At 50.9% G+C, this 23,250-nt stretch overlaps 1 protein-coding gene across 1 annotated transcript in view; it reads left to right on the forward strand.

Moving 5' to 3' along the window:
* The window catches only part of LOC116968459 (neurexin-1-beta-like), a 73,014-nt gene that overhangs the window by 21,904 nt on the left and 27,860 nt on the right, over window positions 1-23,250 (forward strand). The window contains exons 3-4 of the mRNA XM_033015224.1: window positions 4,107-4,196; window positions 12,730-13,052. Coding sequence (XP_032871115.1) covers window positions 4,107-4,196; window positions 12,730-13,052 — 413 coding nt within the window. The remainder of the gene's footprint in view (window positions 1-4,106; window positions 4,197-12,729; window positions 13,053-23,250) is intronic.

Genomic DNA, 23,250 nt, shown 5'->3' on the forward strand with positions numbered 1-23,250 from the left:
CCTCCTCCGGCAGCTCGTTCCATTCACCCACCACCCTCTGTGTGAAAAAAAGACACCTGGGTTTAATCCTGACTACGGGTGCCGTGTGTACGGACTTTGTACGTTCTCCCAGTGACCTCTGGTTTCCTCCCTCATCCCAAAGACGTGCAGGTTTGTAGGTTAATTGGCTTCTGTAGTTGCCCCTCGTGTGTAGGGAGTGGATGAGAAAGTGTGGTAGCATAGAAACATAGACAATAGGTGCAGGAGTAGAGGCCATTCGGGCCTTCGAGCCTGCACCATTCGCCATTCAATATGATCATGGCTGATCATCCAACTCAGTATCCCATCCCTGCCTTCTCTCCATACCCCCTGATCCCTTTAGCCACAATGGCCACATCTAACTCCCTCTTAAATATAGCCAATGAACTGTGGCCTCAACTACCTTCTGTGGCAGAGAATTCCACAGATTCACCACTCTCTGTGTGTGAAAAAAAATGTTTTTCTCATCTCGGTCCTAAAAGACTTCCCCCTTATCCTTAAACTGTGTGACCCCTTGTTCTGGAACTATTGGTCGGTGCAGTCTTGGTGGAACGAAGGGCCTGTTTCCGAACTATATCTTGAAAATAACCAAACCAAATTCTGCTGCCCTTTCAGCTGGTGCTGAAGTAAGTGAGTTGTGTCTGGGACTGCAGTGTAGAGCCAGCTGTGTCCATTGGGGCAGCGTTTCCGCATCACTCATTTCCTGAACCACCTCATGCTCACATGGATAGGCAGGGAATGGGGCAATATGGATCACACACAGGCAGAAGAGATGAGTTGATCATGGTCAACATTCAGCGCAGAATTGTGGCCTGTTGCTGTGTTGTACTGTATGTGTGACTGACCACACCAGAGATAGGCATGTGTATGGTGGAACTGCAGGTGCTGGCTCAAACCATAGAGACACACTAAGCTGGAGTAACTCAGTGGGTCAGGCAGTATCCCTGGAGAGAAGGAATGGGTGACGTCACCTGATGTTCTCCACAGATGTTGCATACCTGACCCGTTGAGTTACTCCAGCACTCTGTGAAACGTCACCTATCCATGTTCTCCACAGATGCTGCCTGACCCGCTGAGTTACTCCAGCACTCTGTGAAACGTCACCTATCCATGTTCTCCACAGATGCTGCCTGACCCGCTGAGTTACTCCAGCACTCTGTGTGTCCTTGCATTTAGCCCCTTCCTGGTTTCAACTGCAGGCAGGTTTGTGTGTAGTATCAGGCCAGGCAACAACAGACTAACACAACTCCTGCCTGTGTGCAGGTGCCCATTGTAAGCGCACAAAATGCCCAACCCTCCATCAGCAGGTGATGATCAAAGAGCACACATGTGGAGCACTGAAAGATTTATTGGGGCTGGGGGCCAAGGCAGGAGTACAAAGGCAAACTTGAAGGAGCATGATTAAGGAGGCCTGAGAGGTGTCCAGGTTTGGGGGGGGGGGGGGTTCAGATGCTGTGGGGCTCAGGCAGCTGCAAGCTGGAACAGTGCAAGGTCGGCAAGGTCTCAGAGGTGGGGGAGTCCCTCCTACATTAGCTGGGTGGATGAGGGAGGGAGGGGAGGGGAGGGAGGTGTGGGGAGGTGAGCAGAATGTGTGTGTGTGTGTGGGTGGGTGATTAGCAGGATGTACAATCTCCTGAGGTGTCGTCAACACCACAAAAATAAAACCACTTACCCCAAAAATTAAATTAATTAAATCATTGAGGGCTTATTAACCACAAACTATGATAAATGCTGCAGGGTTAATAACAATGGGGTGTGAAATCCTTTCACACTGAATATAAACACTTGATAAATTGGTCTTGACAAAGGTTTATTCCAGACTCAGGTAAAGTTCTTCACAAAAAAAAAAGCGGCTCAAATCTTGGATTTGAAGTATCTCAGCTGGCTTTCTCTTTAACTGGATAGATAAATAAGGTCTCTTTTATTTGTGCTGGTTTAAAATCTCTATAAAACCAAGGCTAAAATTCCTGTAAAAGTGTAATCTTGTGTTAACTGTTCTAAACGCCAAACATTCAAACCCAGTGCTTTAGAAATATTAAACAACAATTATTTAGCCTAAGCATTCTGATGTATTAGCCACCTGGCCGCTGACTCAACTCTCCCAGTACTAGACTCAGAGGACCAGGGAGATTGGTGGACCACAGAGACTTTAGTCACAGGGTGGTCAATCTGTGGAAGGCTGTGGCGGGGAGAGGGCAGGAGAATGGAGTTAGTTAGATCAGCCATGATTGAATGGCACGGTAGACTTGGTTGCCCCAATGGCCTAATTCTGCTCCTATCACTTATGAAATGAAGAAGGGTTTCAGCCCGAAACGTTGCCTATTTCCTTCGCTCCGTAGATGCTGCTGCACCCGCTGAGTTTCTCCAGCATTATTGTGTACTTATGAAATGAAGATTGGTGGTTGAGGGAGATAGTTTTGCAGGAGATTGTTCTGCAGGAAGATAGTTCACAGGGACATTGGTGGTCCAGGAGCAGGCCTGCTTTTGGTTTCCCTCTGTTGCGAATTGGCCAGACTGTCGGTAGAGACAAAGTCCACCTTGGTTGTTGAGGACCAACAGCCTCTCGATCGTAGGTTAAAGAGGAACCGTTCTGCAAGAGGGCTCACCACATGGGTGTGATCAACCCTCACTGGCAGCCATCTGCATGGTCGATGGGCTATGGTGTCAGGAGATGGTTGTAGATGGTTCAGGAGGAATCTCTGGCTCGGAGACGGACCTTCACTGTAGACGGATCATCAGATACGTCAATGTTGCCACGACATAGTCATATCATCCTCAGATACACTCTGCAGCCACCTCTAGTTTAGATGGTAACGCTACTGATGGATCTGGCAACACATACAACGACCAACACATGGACTTCACCCTGAATGAACACACAATGTACGATGGTTCTACAGTGTGTCAGAGAGACAACATCCCCAAGACCATCACACCCAGTCGTGCTGCCGACCACTAAACACAGCACCCAGCACCCACAGGGCACCCATCACCCACAGGGCACCCATCACCCACAGAGCACCCATCACCCACAGGGCACCCATCACCCACAGGACACCCATCACCCACAGAGCACCCATCACCCAATGACAGAGCACCCATCATCCACAGAGCACCCATCCCCCACAGGGCACCCATCACCCACAGGGCACCCATCACCCACAGGGCCCCCAGCACCCACAGGGCACCCATCACCCACAGAGCACCCATCACCCACAGGGCACCCATCACCCACAGGACACCCATCACCCACAGAGCACCCATCACCCACAGGGCACCCATCACCCACAGGGCACCCATCACCCAATGACAGAGCACCCATCACCCACAGGGCACCCATCACCCACAGAGCACCCATCACCCACAGGGCACCCATCACCCACAGGGCACCCATCACCCACAGGGCACCCATCACCCAATGACAGAGCATCCATCACCCACAGGACACCCATCACCCACAGAGCACCCATCACCCACAGGGCACCCATCACCCACAGGGCACCCATCACCCAATGACAGAGCACCCATCACCCACAGGGCACCCATCACCCACTGCCAGGAATAGCCCAGGCCCTGTAGGAATTTGAGCTGTAAACCTGGTCCTGTGTTTGAACACAAGGAGGGACTAGGAGTCAGGCTTGGATCCAGGCCTAACCCCAGGGTGGAAGTGGCCAAGACTAGAGGGCATGACTTTAAGGTGAGAGGGGAAAAGTTTAAAGGGGATGTGCGGGGTGAGTGTTTTCACACAGAGGTTGGTGGGTGCCTGGTACTCGCTGCCAGGGGGATAGTGGTGGTGGAGGCAGGTACGATCGTGGTGTTTTAGAGGCTTGTGGACGGGCACATGGACAGGAACGGATGGACAAGGACCATGTGGAGGCAGAGAGATCAGTTCAGGATGGGGGCCGGACATTGTGGGCCGAAGGGCCTGTTCCTGTGCCGTTCCATGTGACCTCCCTTGACCAGTGAGGGTCAGCGGTCTGGTGGCTAATCTCTTAACTTTGACCTTTCACCTGAAGCATTAAAGTGTTAACTGTTGACCTGTAACCTTGCAGATTTTAACTGCTGAAATGTCTCTTTAAACTTTAAAGGCAACTATGATAATGAGCGACTGGCGATTGCTCGACAACGCATTCCATATCGTCTCGGTCGGGTAGTAGACGAATGGCTACTCGACAAAGGTAACAACCAATTAATTAAAAGCTTTTAACATTTAAAAAATAAGGTGTCACACGCCGTAACAAATCAAACTTAACTTTAACATAACCCAATAATAATTCTATTTTAATACTTTATAAATGCTAAAACATCAGTAAAATTAAACGAGATTTTAAACCTGTTTTAACGGTGAGCGGCCATTGCGATTGGTGAGTGTTGTTGTTGCTTCTCTTGTTGTCTTGCTGTGATATTCTGCTGCCTCTCGCTTGCTGTTCCGTGCTCTAGAGGGGCCGCACATCGCGGGGGCTCTGGGGTAACGGTGTCACTCCCACCCCCCACCCCCACCGACTGTACACCTTGGGATGGTTGTACATACTCCCCTGCCTCGTGCTGGCGGGCTCAAGGAGCAGCCCCTCCTCTCCCCCCTTTGCTTCCTCTCCTCTCCCCTCCGCTCCCCTCCTCTCCCCCCCTTTGCCTCCCCTCCTCACCTCCCCTACTCTCCCCACCCTCCCCTCCCCTCTCCACCCCCTTTGCTTCCTATCCTCTCCCCTCCCTTCCCCTCCCCTCCCCTCCTCTCCCCTCCCCTCCCTTCCCCTTCCCTCCCCTCCCTTCCCCTCTCCTCCGCTCCCTTCCTCTCCCCTCCTCTCCCCTCCCATCCTCTCCTCTCCTCTCCTCTACCCTCCCTTCCCCTCTCCTCCCCTCTCCTCCCCTCCCTTCCCCTCCCCTCCTCTCCCCTCCCAACCCCTACCCTCCCCTCCCCCACTCCCACGGGACCTCTTGCACTACCCCTGGGGGGGGGGGGAGGGGGGGAATGATGGCAGAGTGTGAGGGTGGGGGTGGGCGAGAGAGGGTGAGGTTGGTCAGGATGGGTGGGGGGTGGGTGTGAGCAGAGGGTGTGGGAGTGACCACACAGTCAGACGGGCATCTAGACCGCTCCGGCCACAAGCTCCTCATGTGATGTCCAGTCTCGGAGGCTGAGTTAGAAATGCAGGAACGTGGAGAGTGTAGGGCAAGACTGTCTGAAGAAGTGTCTCGGCCCGAAACGTCACCCATTCCTTCTCTCCAGAGATGCTGCCTGTCCCGCTGAGTTACTCCAGCATTTTGTGTCTACCTTTGGTTTAAACCAGCATCTGCAGTTCCTTCCTACACTAGATTGCCCGTAATCTCACTGAGAGACAGAGAGGGATCAGGATAATCCGTGACTCCTGCTACAAGATCTCACGTTGGGATTTTCTTGGAACAAATGAACGATGGGCGAAAGCTTCAAACTCAATCAATCAACAAGAAGTCAATCTCGACCTGATACTTTCTCCGCTTCTCTCTGTTAACACACGGATCACTTCTTATTCCCGCTGAATAATTGCTTCTTTGACACACGACACAGGTTGGAACTAAACTAACAAGAGCTTTGAGGAGAAAAATGGAATTCTGGGCCCGCCCGCTGCAGTTTGGTTGCCGTTGAGAAATGTTCTGCCCACTTGTCTCCATAACTGTGTCTCTCATCTCTCCGTCAACAAATGGATGGAATGTGGGACTGGTGTATGTGATGAGTGGTGATCAACAGTGGGCCAGGGTGACAAAGACTGAACATAATGCAGTATTTACTGTAGTTAACATCCCCGTCTCACAAACACACCCGTCTCTCGCAACACAGAGGCATTGCGGGCAAATGGAAAAGCAACAACAATCACTTGCATTTATATAATGTTCTTACGGTAATAAAACGTCCCAGGTGCCTGACAGGAGCGTTCGTCACAAGCTGAGAGGTTTCTGCTTCTTAAGGCAGGGGGACATTCATGGAGGGAATTCCAGAGCCTGGGTCTGAGGGTGTTGAAGGCAGAGCCAGCAGTGTCAGTGAAGGAGAGGAGTCACAGAGTCTCACCGCACGGATACAGGCCCTTCAGCCCGACTGATCCATGCTGGCCAACATGCCCCATCCACACTAGCCCCATCCACAATCGCCCCACCGCACGGAAACAGGCCCTTCAGCCCGACCCATCCATGCTGACCAACATGCCCCATCCACACTAGCCCCATCCACACTAGCCCCATCCACACTAGCCCCATCGCACGGAAACAGGCCCTTCAGCCCGACTGATCCATGCCGACAAACATGCCCCATCCACACTAGCCCCATCGCACGGATACAGGCCCTTCAGCCCGACTCATCCATGCCGACCAACCTGCCCCATCCACAATCGCCCCACCGCACGGAAACAGGCCCTTCAGCCCGACTGATCCATGCCGACAAACATGCCCCATCCACACTAGCCCCATCGCACGGATACAGGCCCTTCAGCCCGACTCATCCATGCCGACCAACATGCCCCATCCACACTAGTCACACCTGCTCACATTTGGCCCATATCCCTCCAAACCTGTCCTATCCAAGTGTCCTTTAGACGTTGGGATAGTCCCAGCCTCAACTACCTCCTCTGGCAGCTCGTTCCATACACCCACCACCCTCTGTGTGGAAAAGTTACCCCTCAGGTCCCTTTTAAATCTTTCGCCCCTCACTTTAAACATTGCCTTCCAGTTTTTCATTTCTGGGGAAGAGACTATGGCTGTTCACTGATCTTCGCCCCTCATGATTTTCTAGAACCCCTGTAAGGTCTAGAACCCCTGTAAGGTCTAGAACCCCTCAGCCATTCTTTATTCCAGAAAGACAAATTCAATGCCAGCATTTATATTAAGATGACAGGAATACAATAAACAGGGATGTAATGTTGAGGCTCTATAAGGCGTCTGGTCGGGCCACATTTGTAATATTGTGAACAGTTTTGTGCCCCACATCTGAGGAAGGATGTGCCGGATCTGGAGAGGGTCCAGAGGAGGTTTACAAGAACGATCCCAGGAATGAGTTGGGTTAACATACGATGAGCGTTTGTCGGCACTGGGCCTGTACTCGCTGGAGTTTAGAAGGATGAGGGGTGAACCTCATTGAAACGTCACCGAATAGTGAAAGGCCTGGATAGAGTGGATGTGGAGAGGATGTTTCCACTAGTGGGAGAGTCTAGGACCAGAGGGCACAGCCTCTGAATGAAAGGGCGCTCTTTTAGGAAGGAGATGAGGAGGAATTTCTTTAGCCAGAGGGTGGTGAATCTGTGGGATTAATTGCCACAGACGGCTGTGGAGGCCACAAGTCAGTGGATATATTTAAGGCAGAGATAGATAGATTCTTGATTAGAATGGTTGTCAGAGGTTATGGGGCGAAGGCAGGAGAATGGGATTAGGAGTATAGAAGCTGGGATGTAATGTTAAAATTGTACAAGGCATTGGTGAGACCAAATCTGGAGTATGGTGTACAATTTTGGTCGCCCAATTATAGGAAGGATGTCAACAAAATAGAGAGAGTACAGAGGAGATTTACTAGAATGTTGCCTGGGTTTCAACAACTAAGTTACAGAGATAGGTTGAATAAGTTAGGTCTTATTCTCTGGAGCGCAGAAGGTTAAGGGGGGACTTGATAGAGGTCTTTAAAATGATGAGAGGGATAGACAGAGTTGATGTGATCAAGCTTTTCCCTTTGAGAATAGGGAAGATTCAAACAAGAGGACATGACTTCAGAATTAAGGGACAGAAGTTTAGGGGTAACATGAGGGGGAACTTCTTTACTCAGAGAGTGGTAGCGGTGTGGAATGAGCTTCCAGTGGAAGTGGTGGAGGCAGGTTCGTTGGTATCATTTAAAAATAAATTGGATAGGTATATGGATGAGAAGGGAATGGAGGGTTATGGTACGAGTGCAGGCAGGTGGGACTAAGGGAAAAAAGTTGTTCGGTACGGACTTGTAGGGCCGAGATGGCCTGTTTCCGTGCTGTAATTGTTATATGGTTATATGGTTATATAGGAGGCAGAGATGAGCCATGATTGAATGGTGGAGTAGACTCGATGGGCCGAATGGCCTAATTCTGCTCCTATAACTTGTGAGCTTATGAAAATAATTCTTGCCCATCCAGCCTCTCCACATAACTCGATCATCAAGACTCTGTGACATCCTCAAGAAGTTGTTTCCAGTTTAACAACAACCTCGCTGTGGCAGGGTGACCTGAACTGTTCACAGATCTCCAGATGTGGCCTTACCAACGCCTTGTACAGCAGTAACAATGAGAGAGCAGTCCTAACCTACTATCTACCTCATTGCTGATCCTCGGACTATCCTTGATTGGACGTTACTGCACTAAACGTTATTCCCTTTATCCTGTATCTGTACACTGTGGACGGCTCGATTGTAATCATGTATTGTCTTTCTGCTGACTGGTTAGCCCGGTACCTTGGTACACATGACAATAAACTAAACTGAGTCCATGCCGACCAGCGATCCCCGCACACTAACACTATCCCACACACACTAGGGACAATTTACATTTACACCAAGCCAATTTATCTACAAACCTGCACGTCTTTGGAGTGTGGGAGGAAACTGAAGATCATATGAAGAAAGACTGGATAGACTCGGCTTGTACTCGCTAGAATTTAGAAGATTAAGGGGGGATCTTATAGAAACTTACAAAATTCTTAAGGGGTTGGACAGGCTAGATGCAGGAAGATTGTTCCCGATGTTGGGGAAGTCCAGGACAAGGGGTCACAGTTTAAAGATAAGGGGGAAATCCTTTAGGACTGAGATGAGAAAAACTTTTCACACAGAGAGTGGTGAATCTGTGGAATTCTCTGCCACAGAAGGTAGTTGAGGCCACAGTTCATTGGCTATATTTAAGAGGGAGTTAGATGTGGCCCTTGTGGCTAAAGGGATCAGGGGGTATGGAGAGAAGGCAGGTACAGGATACTGAGTTGGATGATCAGCCATGATCATATTGAATGGCGGTGCAGGCTCGAAGGGCCGAATGGCCTACTCCTGCACCTATTTTCTATGTTTCTATGTTTACCTCTGTATACGTGACAATAAACTAAACTGAGTCTGTGCCGACCAGCGATCACCGCACACTAACACTATCCTACACACACTAGGGACAATTTACATTTACACCAAGCCAATTAACCTACAAACCTGCACGTCTTTGGAGTGTGGGAGGAAACCGAAGCACCCGGAGAAAACCCACGCAGGTCACGGGGAGAACGTGCAAACTCCACACAGACAGCACCCTTAGTCAGAATCGAACCCAGGTCTCTTGCGCTGTGAGGCAGCAGCTCTACCCGCTGCACCACCGTGGCCTGAGGCCGGTGAAGCAACATCCCCAGGTAGAGGAAGAAGTTAGGGATGAAGAATGGAGACTTCAATAAAAGTGAGGCCAAGTGCTGGTGAAATCTCATGCGCCCGATCTGTGAAGCCTTCTATAGTTTCCCTGATCACAACAGGGTCTTGATGGGTCAATAGGCTGCAGAATGGCAGATGGAGCCTGAGTTCCTGGTTCAAGACCAGCTTCTTCCCAACAACCATCAGGCTGGAACACTGTGCAACATGGACCTCAGCAACCCAGGGCTTTATTCCATGGAGCGCAGGAGGATGAGGGGTGACCTTATAGAGGTTGTGAGGGGACCTTCACCCAGAGTCGGGGGGATCAGGTGAGAGGGAACACAGATTTACGTTACTTGAGGAGCAACTTTTACACACAGAGGGTGGTTAGTGTACGGAACGAGGGGCCAGAAGAGGTAGTTGAGCCATTTGGACAGGTACATGGATTGGACAGGTTTAGGGGGATGTGGGCCAAACGCAGGTAGTTGAGGCAGGTCAAACAAAGGGAGTGGATGTGGCTGGGGAAGGCACAGGTAATGGGGATGGACAGAGGGGCCGAGTGGCCTGCGTCTGGGCCGCCCATTCCACCTCTCACGGCCGCTGGCACTGCGGCCCTCACAGTGATCTGATTTGTCTAGACAAGTGAGTAGGAAGGAACTGCAGGTGCTGATTTACAACGAAGATAGACACAATGTGCTGGAGTAACTCAGCGGGACAGGCAGCGTCTCTGGAGAGAAGGAAGGGGTGATGCTTCTGGTCGACTCTGAAAAGATGCTGCCTGTCCCGCTGAGTTACTCCAGCACTCTGTGAAACGTCACCTATCCATGTTCTCCACAGATGCTGCATGCCTGACCCGTTGAGTTACTCCAGCACTCTGTGAAACGTCACCTATCCATGTTCTCCACAGATGCTGCATGCCTGACCCGCTGAGTTACTCCAGCACTCTGTGAAACGTCACCTATCCATGTTCCCCACAGATGCTGCCTGACCCGCTGAGTTACTCCAGCACTCTGTCTTGTCTAGGCAGATGGCAGCCCTTGACTCCAGCCAATCTGACCACCTGTCCCCACCCATCCATTGGTTGAAGTCCAAACCCAAAGACGGTTTATTTTACAGCAACATGTCTGTGAGTTGAGAGGTTTAATCACGAGGGCAGGCGGCCAAGCCGGGAGAACCAGAGAACTGCAGGCGCTGGCTTACAAAACAAGACACAGAGTGCTGGAGTAACACAGCAGGGCTGAGCGAGCTCCTGCACTCCCTGCCCCTGTGGCCCGCGTGTAACTCACCGCCTGTCCTGAACCCGTGTACCGAGGTACAGTGAAAAGCCTTTGTTGCGCGCTAACCAGTCAGCGGAAAGACAATACATGATTACAATCGAGCCGTCCACAGTGTACAGATACAGGATAAAGGGAATAACGTTTAGTGCAAGGTAAAGCCAGATTAAAGATAGTCCGAGGGTCTCCAATGAGGTGGATGGGAGGTCAGGACTGCTCTCTAGTTGGTGAGGGGATGGTTCACAGTTGCCTAATGACAGCTGTGCCCCTCCCTCCTGTCCAAATCTGTCTCCAATATTGTTCACGGCAGTCAAAATGTGATGTCACTGATGTCCTACTTAGCTGTAACCTTCAAGCAACACATGGATAGGACAGGTTTCGAGAGATATGGGCCAAATGCAGGCAGGTGGGACTAGTATAGATGGGGCATGTTGGCAAGATGGGCTGAAGGGCCTGTTTCCACGCTGTGTGACTCGATGACTCTATGAAGCACAATGTCCATCCTTGGTACTCAACTTGCCCAACTATAAACACTGTATTATCCCTCCTGATTACGTGTGTGTGGACATAGCTGGTCTGTGCAGATCACACTGGGACAGTAAGTCCCCCTGTACCTCAGTATATGAATGAAACCTCTGCTGCAGGAATGGACAACTCCACACTTGCCTACATCGAGACTCAGTCTGCCAACACGACACATCTGTATTCCTTTGTGGCCTTCTTATGTCCTCTATGTACGATAGCTGGGAATGACGGGCATTAGACTGAGAGTCGGCACGGAAACAGGCCCTTCGGCCCACTGTCCACACTGACCATCCAACACTGACCTTCTCACTAATTCTATTTCATCCACTCCTTGCGCCAATTAACCTACAAACCTGCATGTCTTTGGAATGTGGGAGGAAACAGGAGCATCCGGAGAAAACCCACGCAGGTCACGGGGAGAACGTGCAAACTCCGTACAGACAGCTCCCGCAGTCAGGATCGAACGCACCTATCCATGTTCCCCACAGATGCTGCCTGACTCGCTGAGTTACTCCAGCACTCTGTGAAACGTCACCTATCCATGTTCTCCACAGATGCTGCCTGACCCTCTGAGTTACTCCAGCACTCTGTGAAATGCCACCTATCCATGTTCTCCACAGATGCTGCCTGACCCGCTGAGTTATGGTGCAGCAGCATCTATGGAGCTAAGGAAATAGGCAACGTTTCGGGCCGAAATCCTTCTGGAAATAGGCAACATTTCGGGCCGAAACCCTGAAGGGTTTCGGCCCGAAACGTTGCCTATTTCCTTAGCTCCATAGATGCTGCCTGACCCACTGAGTTACTCCAGCACTCTGTGAAACGTCACCTATCCATGTTCTCCACAGATGCTGCCTGACCCGCTGAGTTACTCCAGCACTATCTGTGCCTTCTTGTATTCAACCAGTGCCCTCAATATGGTGACCTTTCCCAAGAGGTCTCCTAATGGTTCTGTGAGCTAGGGAAGGGGAGATATTGGAGAGAGCAGGGCTGTAGTGGGTGGTTGGTGGAGTGGTGTAGGGGATGCAGAGACCAGATGCTGATGCTGGAGTTTCCTGTGGCCAGGAGCAGGGGTGATATGGAGCTAGGGATGTGGGAATCCACAGTAAGGCCGGCACAGCCTGTGCCATGGGGAACGCCAGAGAACAAGCTGGGAATGTCGGGGAGCAAGCTGGGACACCAATACTGGGCAACTGTTCTTCTGCTAACTCCTGCCCCTCCACACTAATGCCCCTTCCCCAGCAGACCCTCACCCCCACCCCCTCCTCATTCGCCCCCTCCCTTGCTTCCCCCCCCCTCGCTTTATCCCCCCCCCCCCTTCCCCCACCCCCCCTCCTCCCCAGCCGCCCCCCTCTGCGAGTGGGAGGTGAAGGTGGGGGCTATTTGACTGGAACGACCCAAGGTGCGATGCCCATCTCTGCTCCCCCCCCACCCCTCATTGTGGGAGTGGGAGGTGAAGGGGATGTGAGGGTGGGGGGTATGTAACTGGAACAGCGAACACTGGCATCACCTGTAACTCCACACCTGGTCCCAGGTGCGACACTCACCTGTTCTCTCCTCTTCCTGCAGGCCGGCAGTTGACCATCTTCAACAGTCAGGCCTCGGTCCGGATCGGAGGGAAGGACTACGGCCGCCCCTTCCAGGGTCAGTTGGCCGGACTGTACTACAACGGCCTGAAGGTGCTGACCCTGGCGGCCGAGAGTGACCCCAACGTCAAGGTGGAGGGCAACCTGCGGCTGGTGGGCGAGGTGCCCTCGGTCATTGCCACTGAGACTACGGCCACAACGCTGTTGGCGGATATGTCTACCACCATCATGGAGACTACCACCACCATGGCCACCACCACTACACGTAGAGGGAGGTCACCCACCATGAACGACAGGATCACCCAGGTGAGGGAGGGGCCGAGAGAGGGGTGGTCCAGGGGCAATGGGAACGGTGGGCCCCAGGATGTCGGGGTGGGGGAGGGTGTGGGTGTTTGGGGCGATGGGGAAGGGGGGGGGAGAGGCCGAGTGGACAAAGCATGGTCCAACAAGATGTACAGGCAGGTGAGGTCAGTTTAACAGCATCAGGTTCAGCAGTAACATTGTGGGCCGAAGGGCCTGTTCCTGTACTGTACTGTTCGATGTTCTGAAATGCAACACCTCGCACTTATCTGAATTAAAATCCCCTTTAGGGGCAGGGGCCAGTAGGGCGTGAGTGTTTGGGGAGGGGGTGGGTGTTTGGGGAGGGGGGGGGGGGTTTGGGGAGGGGGTGGGGGTTTGGGGAGGGGGAGGGGGTGGGGGGGGGGAGGGGACGGGGTGGGTGTGGGTGTTTGGGGAGGGGAGGGTGTTTGGGGAGGGGGTGGGTATTTGGGGAGGGGGTGGGTGTTTGGGGAGGGGGTGGGTGTTTGGGGAGGGGGTGGGTGTTTGGGGAGGGGACGGGGTGGGGGAGGGGACGGGGTGGGGGTGGGGGAGGGGGTGGGTCTTTGGGGAGGGGGTGGGTCTTTGGGGAGGGGGTGGGTGTTTGGGGAGGGGACGGGGTGGGGGAGGGGACGGGGTGGGGGAGGGGACGGGTTGGGGGTGGGTGTTTGGGGAGGGGCAGGGGACATGGAGGGTGTGGGTGTTTGGGGAGGGGAGGGTGTTTGGGGAGGGGGTGGGTGTTTGGGGAGGGGGTGGGTTTGGGGAGGGTCAGGAGGCTGGGAGAGGCAGTGACCACCAGGAGATGGGTGAACCACAGAGGGACGAGGGGAATCGGAACAGTGTCCGTCTACATTGAACCTTGTCTGACCTGTGGACATCCCGACACATCTCAGACACAGTGAGGTGTAACGTGGTTGTGGAGAGGGGAAGGTGGCGGCCATTTGTGTGGAGATAGATCCCTGGGCCATGTGTATGTTGGTGATGTATGGGCACCACGGACAGCACACGTGTGCTCACGTACGATGAGCGTTTGTCGGCACTGGGCTCGCTGCAGTTTAGAAAGATGAGGGGGGACCTCATTGAAAATACGGAATACAATACGATACGACAACATTTATTTATCCCAGGAGAGAAATTGATCTGCCAACAGTGATAAAAACACACACACACACACGCACGCACGCACGCACGCACACACACACGCACATACACATAAAGACAACACACATACACACACACACATATAAAGACACAACACACACACACACACATAAAGACACACACACACACACACACATAAAGACACACACACACACACACACACAAAGACACAACACACACACACACACATAAAGACACACACACACACACACGCACGCACACACACACATATAAAGACACAACACACACACACACACTCACATAAAGACACAACACACACACACACACACACACACAAAGACACACACGCACGCACACACGCACGCACGCACACACATAAAAACACAAAATACATTAATGGTGAAAGGCTTGGATAGAGTGGGTGTGGAGAGGATGTGGGGGAGTCTAGGACCAGAGGGCACAGCCTCAGAATGAAGGTGCATATTTCACATCCTGACGTAGGTTTAAAATAAGCTGTATCTCTGAACAACTAAAGTCCTGCAATGCAGGCAACAGAGTTAGCAATTGACACAAAGCATAGCACCCTGTTGGAACGTGGGAACTACGAGACTAGCTGGCGGAAAGAATTCTTCCCCCAAAACCCGTCACCCCAGGCAGGGCCGGTGCTAGGAATTGCGGGGCCCAATTAGAAAATTGATGGCGGGGCCCCTACTCTAGAAAAGTAAAAATTTATGTATGTTTATATTTCGTGTAGTATGCTCGTCTTTAACCAAAAAAAACATTAAATGCTTGATATACTAAAATTTTGAAAAACTATATGAAAGTGTCACACATCTAATAAAATGAGCGGCACTTTGAAAGATTGAATGTGTGTGTGTGTTTGTGTGTGTTTATGAGTGTATGCGATTGTGTCTCTGTGTCTGATTGACTGAGTGTGTGTGTTTGTGTGTATGCGTCTGTGTGTGTGCGTGCATGGCCGGCCTTAGGGGGTTTAAACGGTTTAGAGATGTTTAGAGGGCTTCAGATGGGTTCAGGTGTGTTTACAATTGTTTAGAGGGGAATAGAGGGAAATAGGGGGGGCTAGAGGGGGTTTAGAGGTGTTCAGAGGGTCCCAGAGGGGTTTAGAGACGTCATAAGCCCCCCGTGAGAAATTGTATTTCTCTGAAATTGAAGATAGACATAAAGCTGGAGTAACTAAGCAGACAGGCAGCGCAGCGACTCTGGAGAGAAGACCCTTCTTCAGACCGAACTGAACTCGCGTCGGTGAGAGTACTTGTGATTGTCTGAAGAAGGGTCTCGACCAGAAACACAACCCTCTCCCCAGAGCCGCTGCCCGTCCCGCTGAGCCACCTTCAACTTCAGAGTCAAACAAAAAACACAGAGTGTTGGAGGAACTCAGCGGGCCAGGCGAATGCCTCACCAGCTGAGTTTCTCCAGCATTTTTGTCTACCGCTAAACATCAATGATTCCGGGAATGCTGAGGGGACAGGGTGATAGAGAGGGAGTGGGAGAGCTAGAGAGAGACGAGACGGGGAGCGGGAGAGAGAGCGCGAGAGAAAGAGGGAGGGAGGGAGTGAGCAAAAGACAGAGAAACACAACGTGGGTCGGTAGGTGAATGACTAACCTGCACACCAGGAAGAAGCCCCTTCTCGCGGTCCGGGGCCCTCACTCATGATGGTGAGTTAAATGAAATTCTCAACGTGTCATCGATCTACATTCCTCAGTAAATGTAATTGTGTTTTAAACAAGTATTAATGACGCCGCGTGAATTTTATTCAAAGGAACACGGCGTCATTAAATGAGTCTGAAGAAGGGGTTCGGCCCGAAACGTCGCCTATTTCCTTCGCTCCATAGATGCTGCTGCACCCGCTGAGTTTCCCCAGCAATTTTGTGTACCTTCGATATTCCAACATCTGCAGTTCCCTTTTGAACACGGCGTCATTAATACTTGTTCAAAACACTATAACATTTACTGAGGAATGTGGATAGATGCAGATTCATGACATCGCATAATAAGGTGTTAACTACTTACCGTTAAGAAGTGCTAACAGCACTAGTTAACAAATCGTTTGTGTATGATGGCCGTGCAGCGGTTGTTATGCATGTTCGTTTAAAACAAATCCGGATGGCGAATTAAAAAAAATCTTTATTTAACAAAGAGAATTCGTATTTCCGTACGAAATACTGAACATTAGTGCGGGGCCCCCATTAGGCGCGGGGCCCAATTGGGAGCAATCGGTCAAATCGGCTTAACGCCGGCCCTGACCCCAGGTCCATGGTCAAAGCCTATGAACATCCTCGACAGGTTCCGACAAGCATGTTTATCCCAGCAAGCGTTACGAGTACACTGTAGCCTGAATCGTTTTGTGTTTAACATTAGTGAGGCAAAAATGTATTTGCTATTCAGGTTTTGAGATAAGACTCTGCTGCCTTATACTGAGTGACAGGCTGTCAACGTTCATATTCAGCCATGCTGAAATCCTGGTCCAATCCCCCTGTCCTGTTCCTTCCACTGAATAAGCATTCATCTCTTTTTCTAGAAAAAATCCTTGACAACATTTTAAATGTGATGCGGGCGGACTGCATTCACAAAACTAATGTGGTTTTTATAAAGAATTATGGAAGAGAAGCGGGTTCTGTGTGTAACTGTGAAGGTCGGGCAGTGTGGAATAAATAAACTCTAGTTGTGTGGGGAACAGTTGTGTCGTGCGCATCCATTGATCACCAGGAGGCCAAGGCCATGGGTCGGTCTAGCAAGGCCGGTTGCCATGGCAATGTGCCGCAGTCATTAGCTCAGGCCCCTGGTTATGGCCACATGAGGTCATGTGATAGGAGCAGAATCAGGCCATTCGGCCCATCAAGTCTACTCCGCCATTCAATCATGGCTGATCCATCTCTCCCTCCTAACCCCATTCTCCTGCCTTCTCCCCATAACCCCTGACACCCGCACTAATCAAGAATCTATCTATCTCTGCCTTAAATATATCCACTGACTTGTGGCCTCCACAGCCGTCTGTGGCAAAGAATTCCACAGATTCACCGCCCTCTGACTAAAGAAATTCCTCCTCATCTCTTTCCTGGTGAGGGTGGGGGTGAGGGTGGGGGTGAGGGTGGGAGTGAGGGTGGGAGTGAGGGTGGGGGTGAGGGTGGGAGTGAGGGTGGGGGTGAGGGTGGGAGTGTGGGTGGGGGTGAGGGTGGGGGTGAGGGTGGGAGTGTGGGTGGGGGTGGGGGTGAGGGTGGGGTGGGGGGTGAGGGTGGGGGTGGGGAGTGAGGGGGTGGGGTGAGGGTGGGGGTGAGGGTGGGGCTGGGGGCGGGTGGGGGCGGGGGTGGGGGGGTGAGGGTGGGGGTGAGAGTGAGGGTGGGGGGGAGGATGGGGGTGAGGGTGGGGGTGAGGGTGGGGCTGGGGGCGGGAGTGAGGGTGAGGGTGGGGGGGTGAGGGTGGGGGTGAGGGTGGGGGAGTGAGGGTGGGGGGAGTGAGGGTGGGGATGGGGGTGAGGGTGAAGGTGGGGGTTTTGGGGGGGCTGGGGGAGGAGTGAGGGTGAGGGTGGGGGGGTGAGGGTGGGGGTGAGGGTGAGGGTGGGGGTTGGGGTGGGGGAGTGAGGGTGGGGGTGAGGGTGGGGGGGTGAGGGTGGGGGGGGGAGTGAGGGTGGGAGTGAGGGTGGGGGTAAGGGTGGGGGAGTGAGGGTGGGGGTGAGGGTGGGGGTGGGGTAGTGAGGGTGGGGGAGTGAGGGTGGGGGAGTGAGCGTAAGGGTGGGGGTGAGGGTGGGGCAATTGAGCATGAATGTATTCACTTCACCGTGACCTTCTGGGATGGATCAGACAGATCCTCACATAACATCATTAATTTCACAACAAATATAAGAGCTAAGCTCAAATTCTACTCAGCAAACAGTGAAGAATCTGCTGGTTAATATCTGCTCCATCTGTTAACACACGGATCACTTCTTATTCCCGCTGAATAATTGCTTCTTTGACACATGACACAGGTTGGAACTAAACTAACAAGAGCTTTGAGGAGAAAAATGGAATTCTGGGCCCGCCCGCCCGCCCGCCCGCTGCAGTTTGGTTGCCGTTGAGAAATGTTCTGCCCACTTGTCTCCATAACTGTGTCTCTCATCTCTCCGTCAACAAATGGATGGAATGTGGGACTGGTGTATGTGATGAGTGGTGATCAACAGTGGGCCAGGGTGACAAAGACTGAACATAATGCAGTATTTACTGTAGTTAACATCCCCGTCTCACAAACACACCCGTCTCTCGCAACACAGAGGCATTGCGGGCAAATGGAAAAGCAACAACAATCACTTGCATTTATATAATGTTCTTACGGTAATAAAACGTCCCAGCTGCCTGACAGGAGCGTTCGTCACAAGCTGAGAGGTTTCTGCTTCTTAAGGCAGGGGGACATTCATGAGGGAATTCCAGAGCCTGGGTCTGAGGGTGTTGAAGGCAGAGCCAGCAGTGTCAGTGAAGGAGAGGAGTCACAGAGTCTCACCGCACGGATACAGGCCCTTCAGCCCGACTGATCCATGCTGGCCAACATGCCCCATCCACACTAGCCCCATCCACACTAGCCCCATCCACACTAGCCCCATCCACACTAGCCCCATCCACACTAGCCCCATCCACACTAGCCCCATCCACACTAGCCCCATCCACACTAGCCCCATCCACACTAGCCCCATCCACACTAGCCCCATCCACACGGAAACGGGCCCTTCAGCCCGACTGATCCATGCTGACAAACATGCCCCACCCACACTAGTCCCATCCACACTAGCCCCATCCACACTAGCCCCATCGCACGGATACAGGCCCTTCAGCCCGACTGATCCATGCCGACCAACCTGCCCCATCCACACTAGCCCCATCCACACTAGCCCCATCCACACTAGTCCTTCAGCAGCTTAAGACAAGGGAGATTCATGGAGGGAATTCATGGTCGGATGAGGTTGATGACACAGCATTAATAGTAAGATTAAACGAGAACTTACCAGTTTGAAGTTTGATCCGTATTTTATGAGGAGTTACGATGAGGGATTACGTGAAGAACCCCGCCAGGACGCATGCGTGTCATTCTTCAAAGCAGCGGTGTGAAATCACAGATAACTGTAATGACTAAACATAGTAAGATTAGAGAAGAGATACCAGTTAAGTATATGATCAAGGGTGGGAGCGGAGGGCACGTAATCCCTCATCGTAACTCCTCATAAAATACAGATCAAACTTCAAACTGGTCTCGTTTAATCTTACTATTTTACTTCGGAGTCACGTGAGTGACTACGTGAAGATTTTAAAGCTCTGTGATTTCATGCCGTGGAACGAGTCCATGCATCACGTCTGCCTTGACTGTGGGAGGAATTGTGTTAACATAATTTGGACATGAATTCGACTTTGAAATCATAAAAATGTGTAACACCAGTTTATAACCCCTTTTTATGGGTTTAAATTAATTTACAGAACTTAAATTGTTTCTGCAAATGTTCCAGGTTTCATTACTGGTTTATTACAAAATAATTGGAATGTTTCCCCTCCAGACCATCCTGCTGCCTTGAGGATTTGGTCCATTGGTACATCCAACTGTATTGCTGCCGATGTAGCTGCAGCCCTGGTGGAAAGAGATTTTTAAAATTTAATATCCACCCCAGCCTGTGTTAGCACCTGTTTCAGCCATCTTAAGATGGTCTGGACCGTCACTCTTGGTGTGGTTGCTAGTGGCTGACCAAAAGTGCCTTTTCATTGCCTCTTAGGATATTCGTTTTCTTCATGTATAACGACAGATGTCTTGTTATACACAGACAGTCATCTGTTGGGTATGACCTAATTGTATACTGAGGCCTGCTGATCCCTTTTCTGTTCTGCTTACTATCTCATAAATATGAAACTTAATATTTTCTGTTGAGGAAGTCATGTTGTCCAGTTTAGTTTTTGCAGTGACTGTATCCTCTGTGCCCTGACCAATACCATTAGCATGACTGTTTTAATGTCAGTCTGTGTAGGGACAGAACTGTTGCTGGAGACCAATTCCTGAGCATCTTCAGGATTATTCTCACATCCCATATTAGGGAGTATCTGGTTCCCCTCATAGGTTTTGTACCAGTGGGCGAGTCCCAACAGTTTAATGGTCTGTCCCCTGCCATAGGTAAGTCGATAGGGCACTTCTGGCACAGTTGATGGCACTGTAACTGAGCCCCTCATCATAGTGGAGGCCTGCCAGATATTGCAGAACAGATTGGATGTTCATAATAATAATAATAATACATTTTATTTATGGGCGCCTTTCAAGAGTCTCAAGGACACCTTACAAAAATTGAGCATGTATAGGAAAAACATGTAAGGGGAATGAAATAAATAGTAGAGACATGACTAGTACACAAAGTAAAGACAGAATTCAATACAAAACACAGCATGAGGCAATTAATGCACAGATGAAAAGGGACGGGGACGTGGGGCTAAGGATAGGCAGAGGTGAAGAGATGGGTCTTGAGGCGGGACTGGAAGATGGGGAGGGACACGGAATTGCGGATCAGTTGGGGGAGGGAGTTCCAGAGCCTGGGAGCTGCCCTGGAGAAGGCTCTGTCCCCAAAACTGCGGAGGTTGGACTTGTGGATGGAGAGGAGACCGGCTGATGTGGATCTGAGGGACCGTGAGGGTTGGTAGGGGGAGAGGAGGTCAATGAGATATGTGGGGGCCAGATGGTGGAGGGCTTTGTAGGTGAGGACCAGGATTTTGTAGGTGATCCGGTGGGAGATGGGAAGCCAGTGAAGTTTTTTGAGGACTGGAGTGATGTGATGCCAGGATTTGATGTGGGTGATGAGTCGGGCGGCTGCGTTCTGGACCAGTTGGAGTCGGTTGATGTAGGTGGAGCTGATGCCAAGGAGAAGTGAGTTGCAATAGTCCAGTCGGGAGGAGATGAAGGCATGGATGAGTCTTTCAGCAGCAGGCGGAGTGAGAGAGGGTCTGAGTTTGGCGATGTTGCGGAGATGAAAGAAGGAGGTTTTAATGACATGGCGGATGTGAGGCTCAAGGGAGAGGGTGGAATCAAAGATCACGCCAAGGTTGCGGGCCTGGGGAGATGGGGAGACAGTGGTGCCGTCGATGGTGAGAGTGGGGTTATTGATTTTGCTGAGTGTGTCTCCGATTCCATGTTTGATACCACTGGGAACCATGGTTGTGTAGGCCAATCGGGTACTATCAATACCAGATGCAGAGTCTTGTTGTATTTCCTTAATGCCCGACTGATGAGGCAGGAAAAGGCGGGAATGCGTAAAATAACTTGATAACTGGTGGTTAAGTCTGGATGCGAATAAATCGATATCTGGTGTTCCATGTTTTGCTGTGATATCAGCAAATACTATTTTATTCAACATCCATTTGGTGTTTTTCATTTAATTTGCGTGACCTGGTGTTTGCCACTGAATTTAGTCTTCCTGGTAGGTAAGTGGCTGATATCCAAATATCTCTCTGGATACACCATTGCTGATTTGTAGAGCCAGATTGTCACATGATGTCGATTTGTTTCCACCCTGTGGTTAATGTATGCTACCACGGTGGTATGGTATTGGTGGCACCCCACCCAAGTGCACTGGCATCAGTTTGTAGTACCATGGAAAGGTCACTGACAATGCTTGGATAGGAACAAGGCCAGATGTTGTCTATCCACCATTTTAGTTCCATTTTAGCTTGATTGGTAGTTTCACAAATCTGTCAAAGTGACCTGCATAGTTTAGAGTGCTTCCAAATTGTGTGGCTGGAAAAGCAGCCATCATTATGCCAATTACTTTAGCTACCAATCTGATGGATGGTTTGCTGATGTCAGTGAGGTTATTGCAAGCCTCTATTAAATCTCTAGCCTTTCCCTTAGGCAGAGTCACCGACATGTGAACTGAGTCAATGGTGAAACCCCAGGTAGCCCATAGTAGTGGAAGACGTTAGTTTAGATTTAACTGGATGAAAAATGAATCCCAGTTTTCCAAATAACTTGTGTGGCTGTTACAGTTTGTTTGGCCAATTCCAAAGTTTTGCCCATAATGAGTATGTCGTCTAAATATGCCATGACCATGTGTATACGTTTCCGTAGAAACGCTTGGGCTGGTTTCAAAAATTTTTTGTGAACTTCCTGGGCTGATGATAACCCATTTGGCAGTACTTTATACTGTCAGAGTTGTCCCATCCAGTTAAATTTTGAGTAACATCTGTGGTCACCTCGTATAGGCACTGAATGGTAAGCATCTTTTAAATCGGTGCTGGCCCTTGAAGTAACCTTAGGGAATTAATTGTTAAGCAGTAACAAAGGTATCTATTTTGTCAGATCTATGATGATGCGATGACCATCATCTTGTTTGTTTTGATAAATATATTGGACACGAATTCTAATGGTTCGTGTTGAGTTTTCTCAATTACACCTTTTATGTGAAGCCGCTTCAGTTCAGCTTGCGCTTTTGATTTCCCTTCATCAGAAGGCACGAACATTCGGTTCAGTATATGTTGAACTGGAGGGCTGTACTTGTGTATAAACTCTGTTGTATATCCCTGGATACTGCTTAATCATGCTTCATGCATTCAGAAAAGAGTGTAATCTCCACCCAATCTCCGTGCCCACTGTATATTGTAGGGAACCAGACCCACCTACCTCTATAGTTACCAGTGGCAGGTTTACTTTTTGTAGGTTCTTCGCTGTTGTTGTAGCGCTGGGGTCTGGATTTTTGGTTTGGTTGGCGTTGGAGGTCCCCGCTTCATCCAAGAAGGCCGGCCTGGGCCATGGCCTAAAAGACTCATGTTTGTGGGTACCGGTCCTTCGAGCTTTCACCAGTTCTGCTGGTGGGTGCGTGGGGGTGCTGGGTTCCAGTAGGTTCTCTTGTTCCTGCACCACCTGCACACTTGTCTTTTCTTCTGCGGACCCCTCTTCCAGGTCAGCCCAGAACTGACCCGCAGTGCTCCCCTCTGATGAGGTAGAAGCACTGTGCAGCCCTTAAAGAGGTACTGCTGTGGGTTTATCATAGGGCCCACAGTGACCCGACTCCATCTCCCGGAGTCTGTCACGTTGGAGCAAAGCTCCATACACCGC

This window comes from Amblyraja radiata, chromosome 45 (assembly GCF_010909765.2).
Source record: "Amblyraja radiata isolate CabotCenter1 chromosome 45, sAmbRad1.1.pri, whole genome shotgun sequence".
NCBI lineage: Eukaryota > Metazoa > Chordata > Chondrichthyes > Rajiformes > Rajidae > Amblyraja > Amblyraja radiata.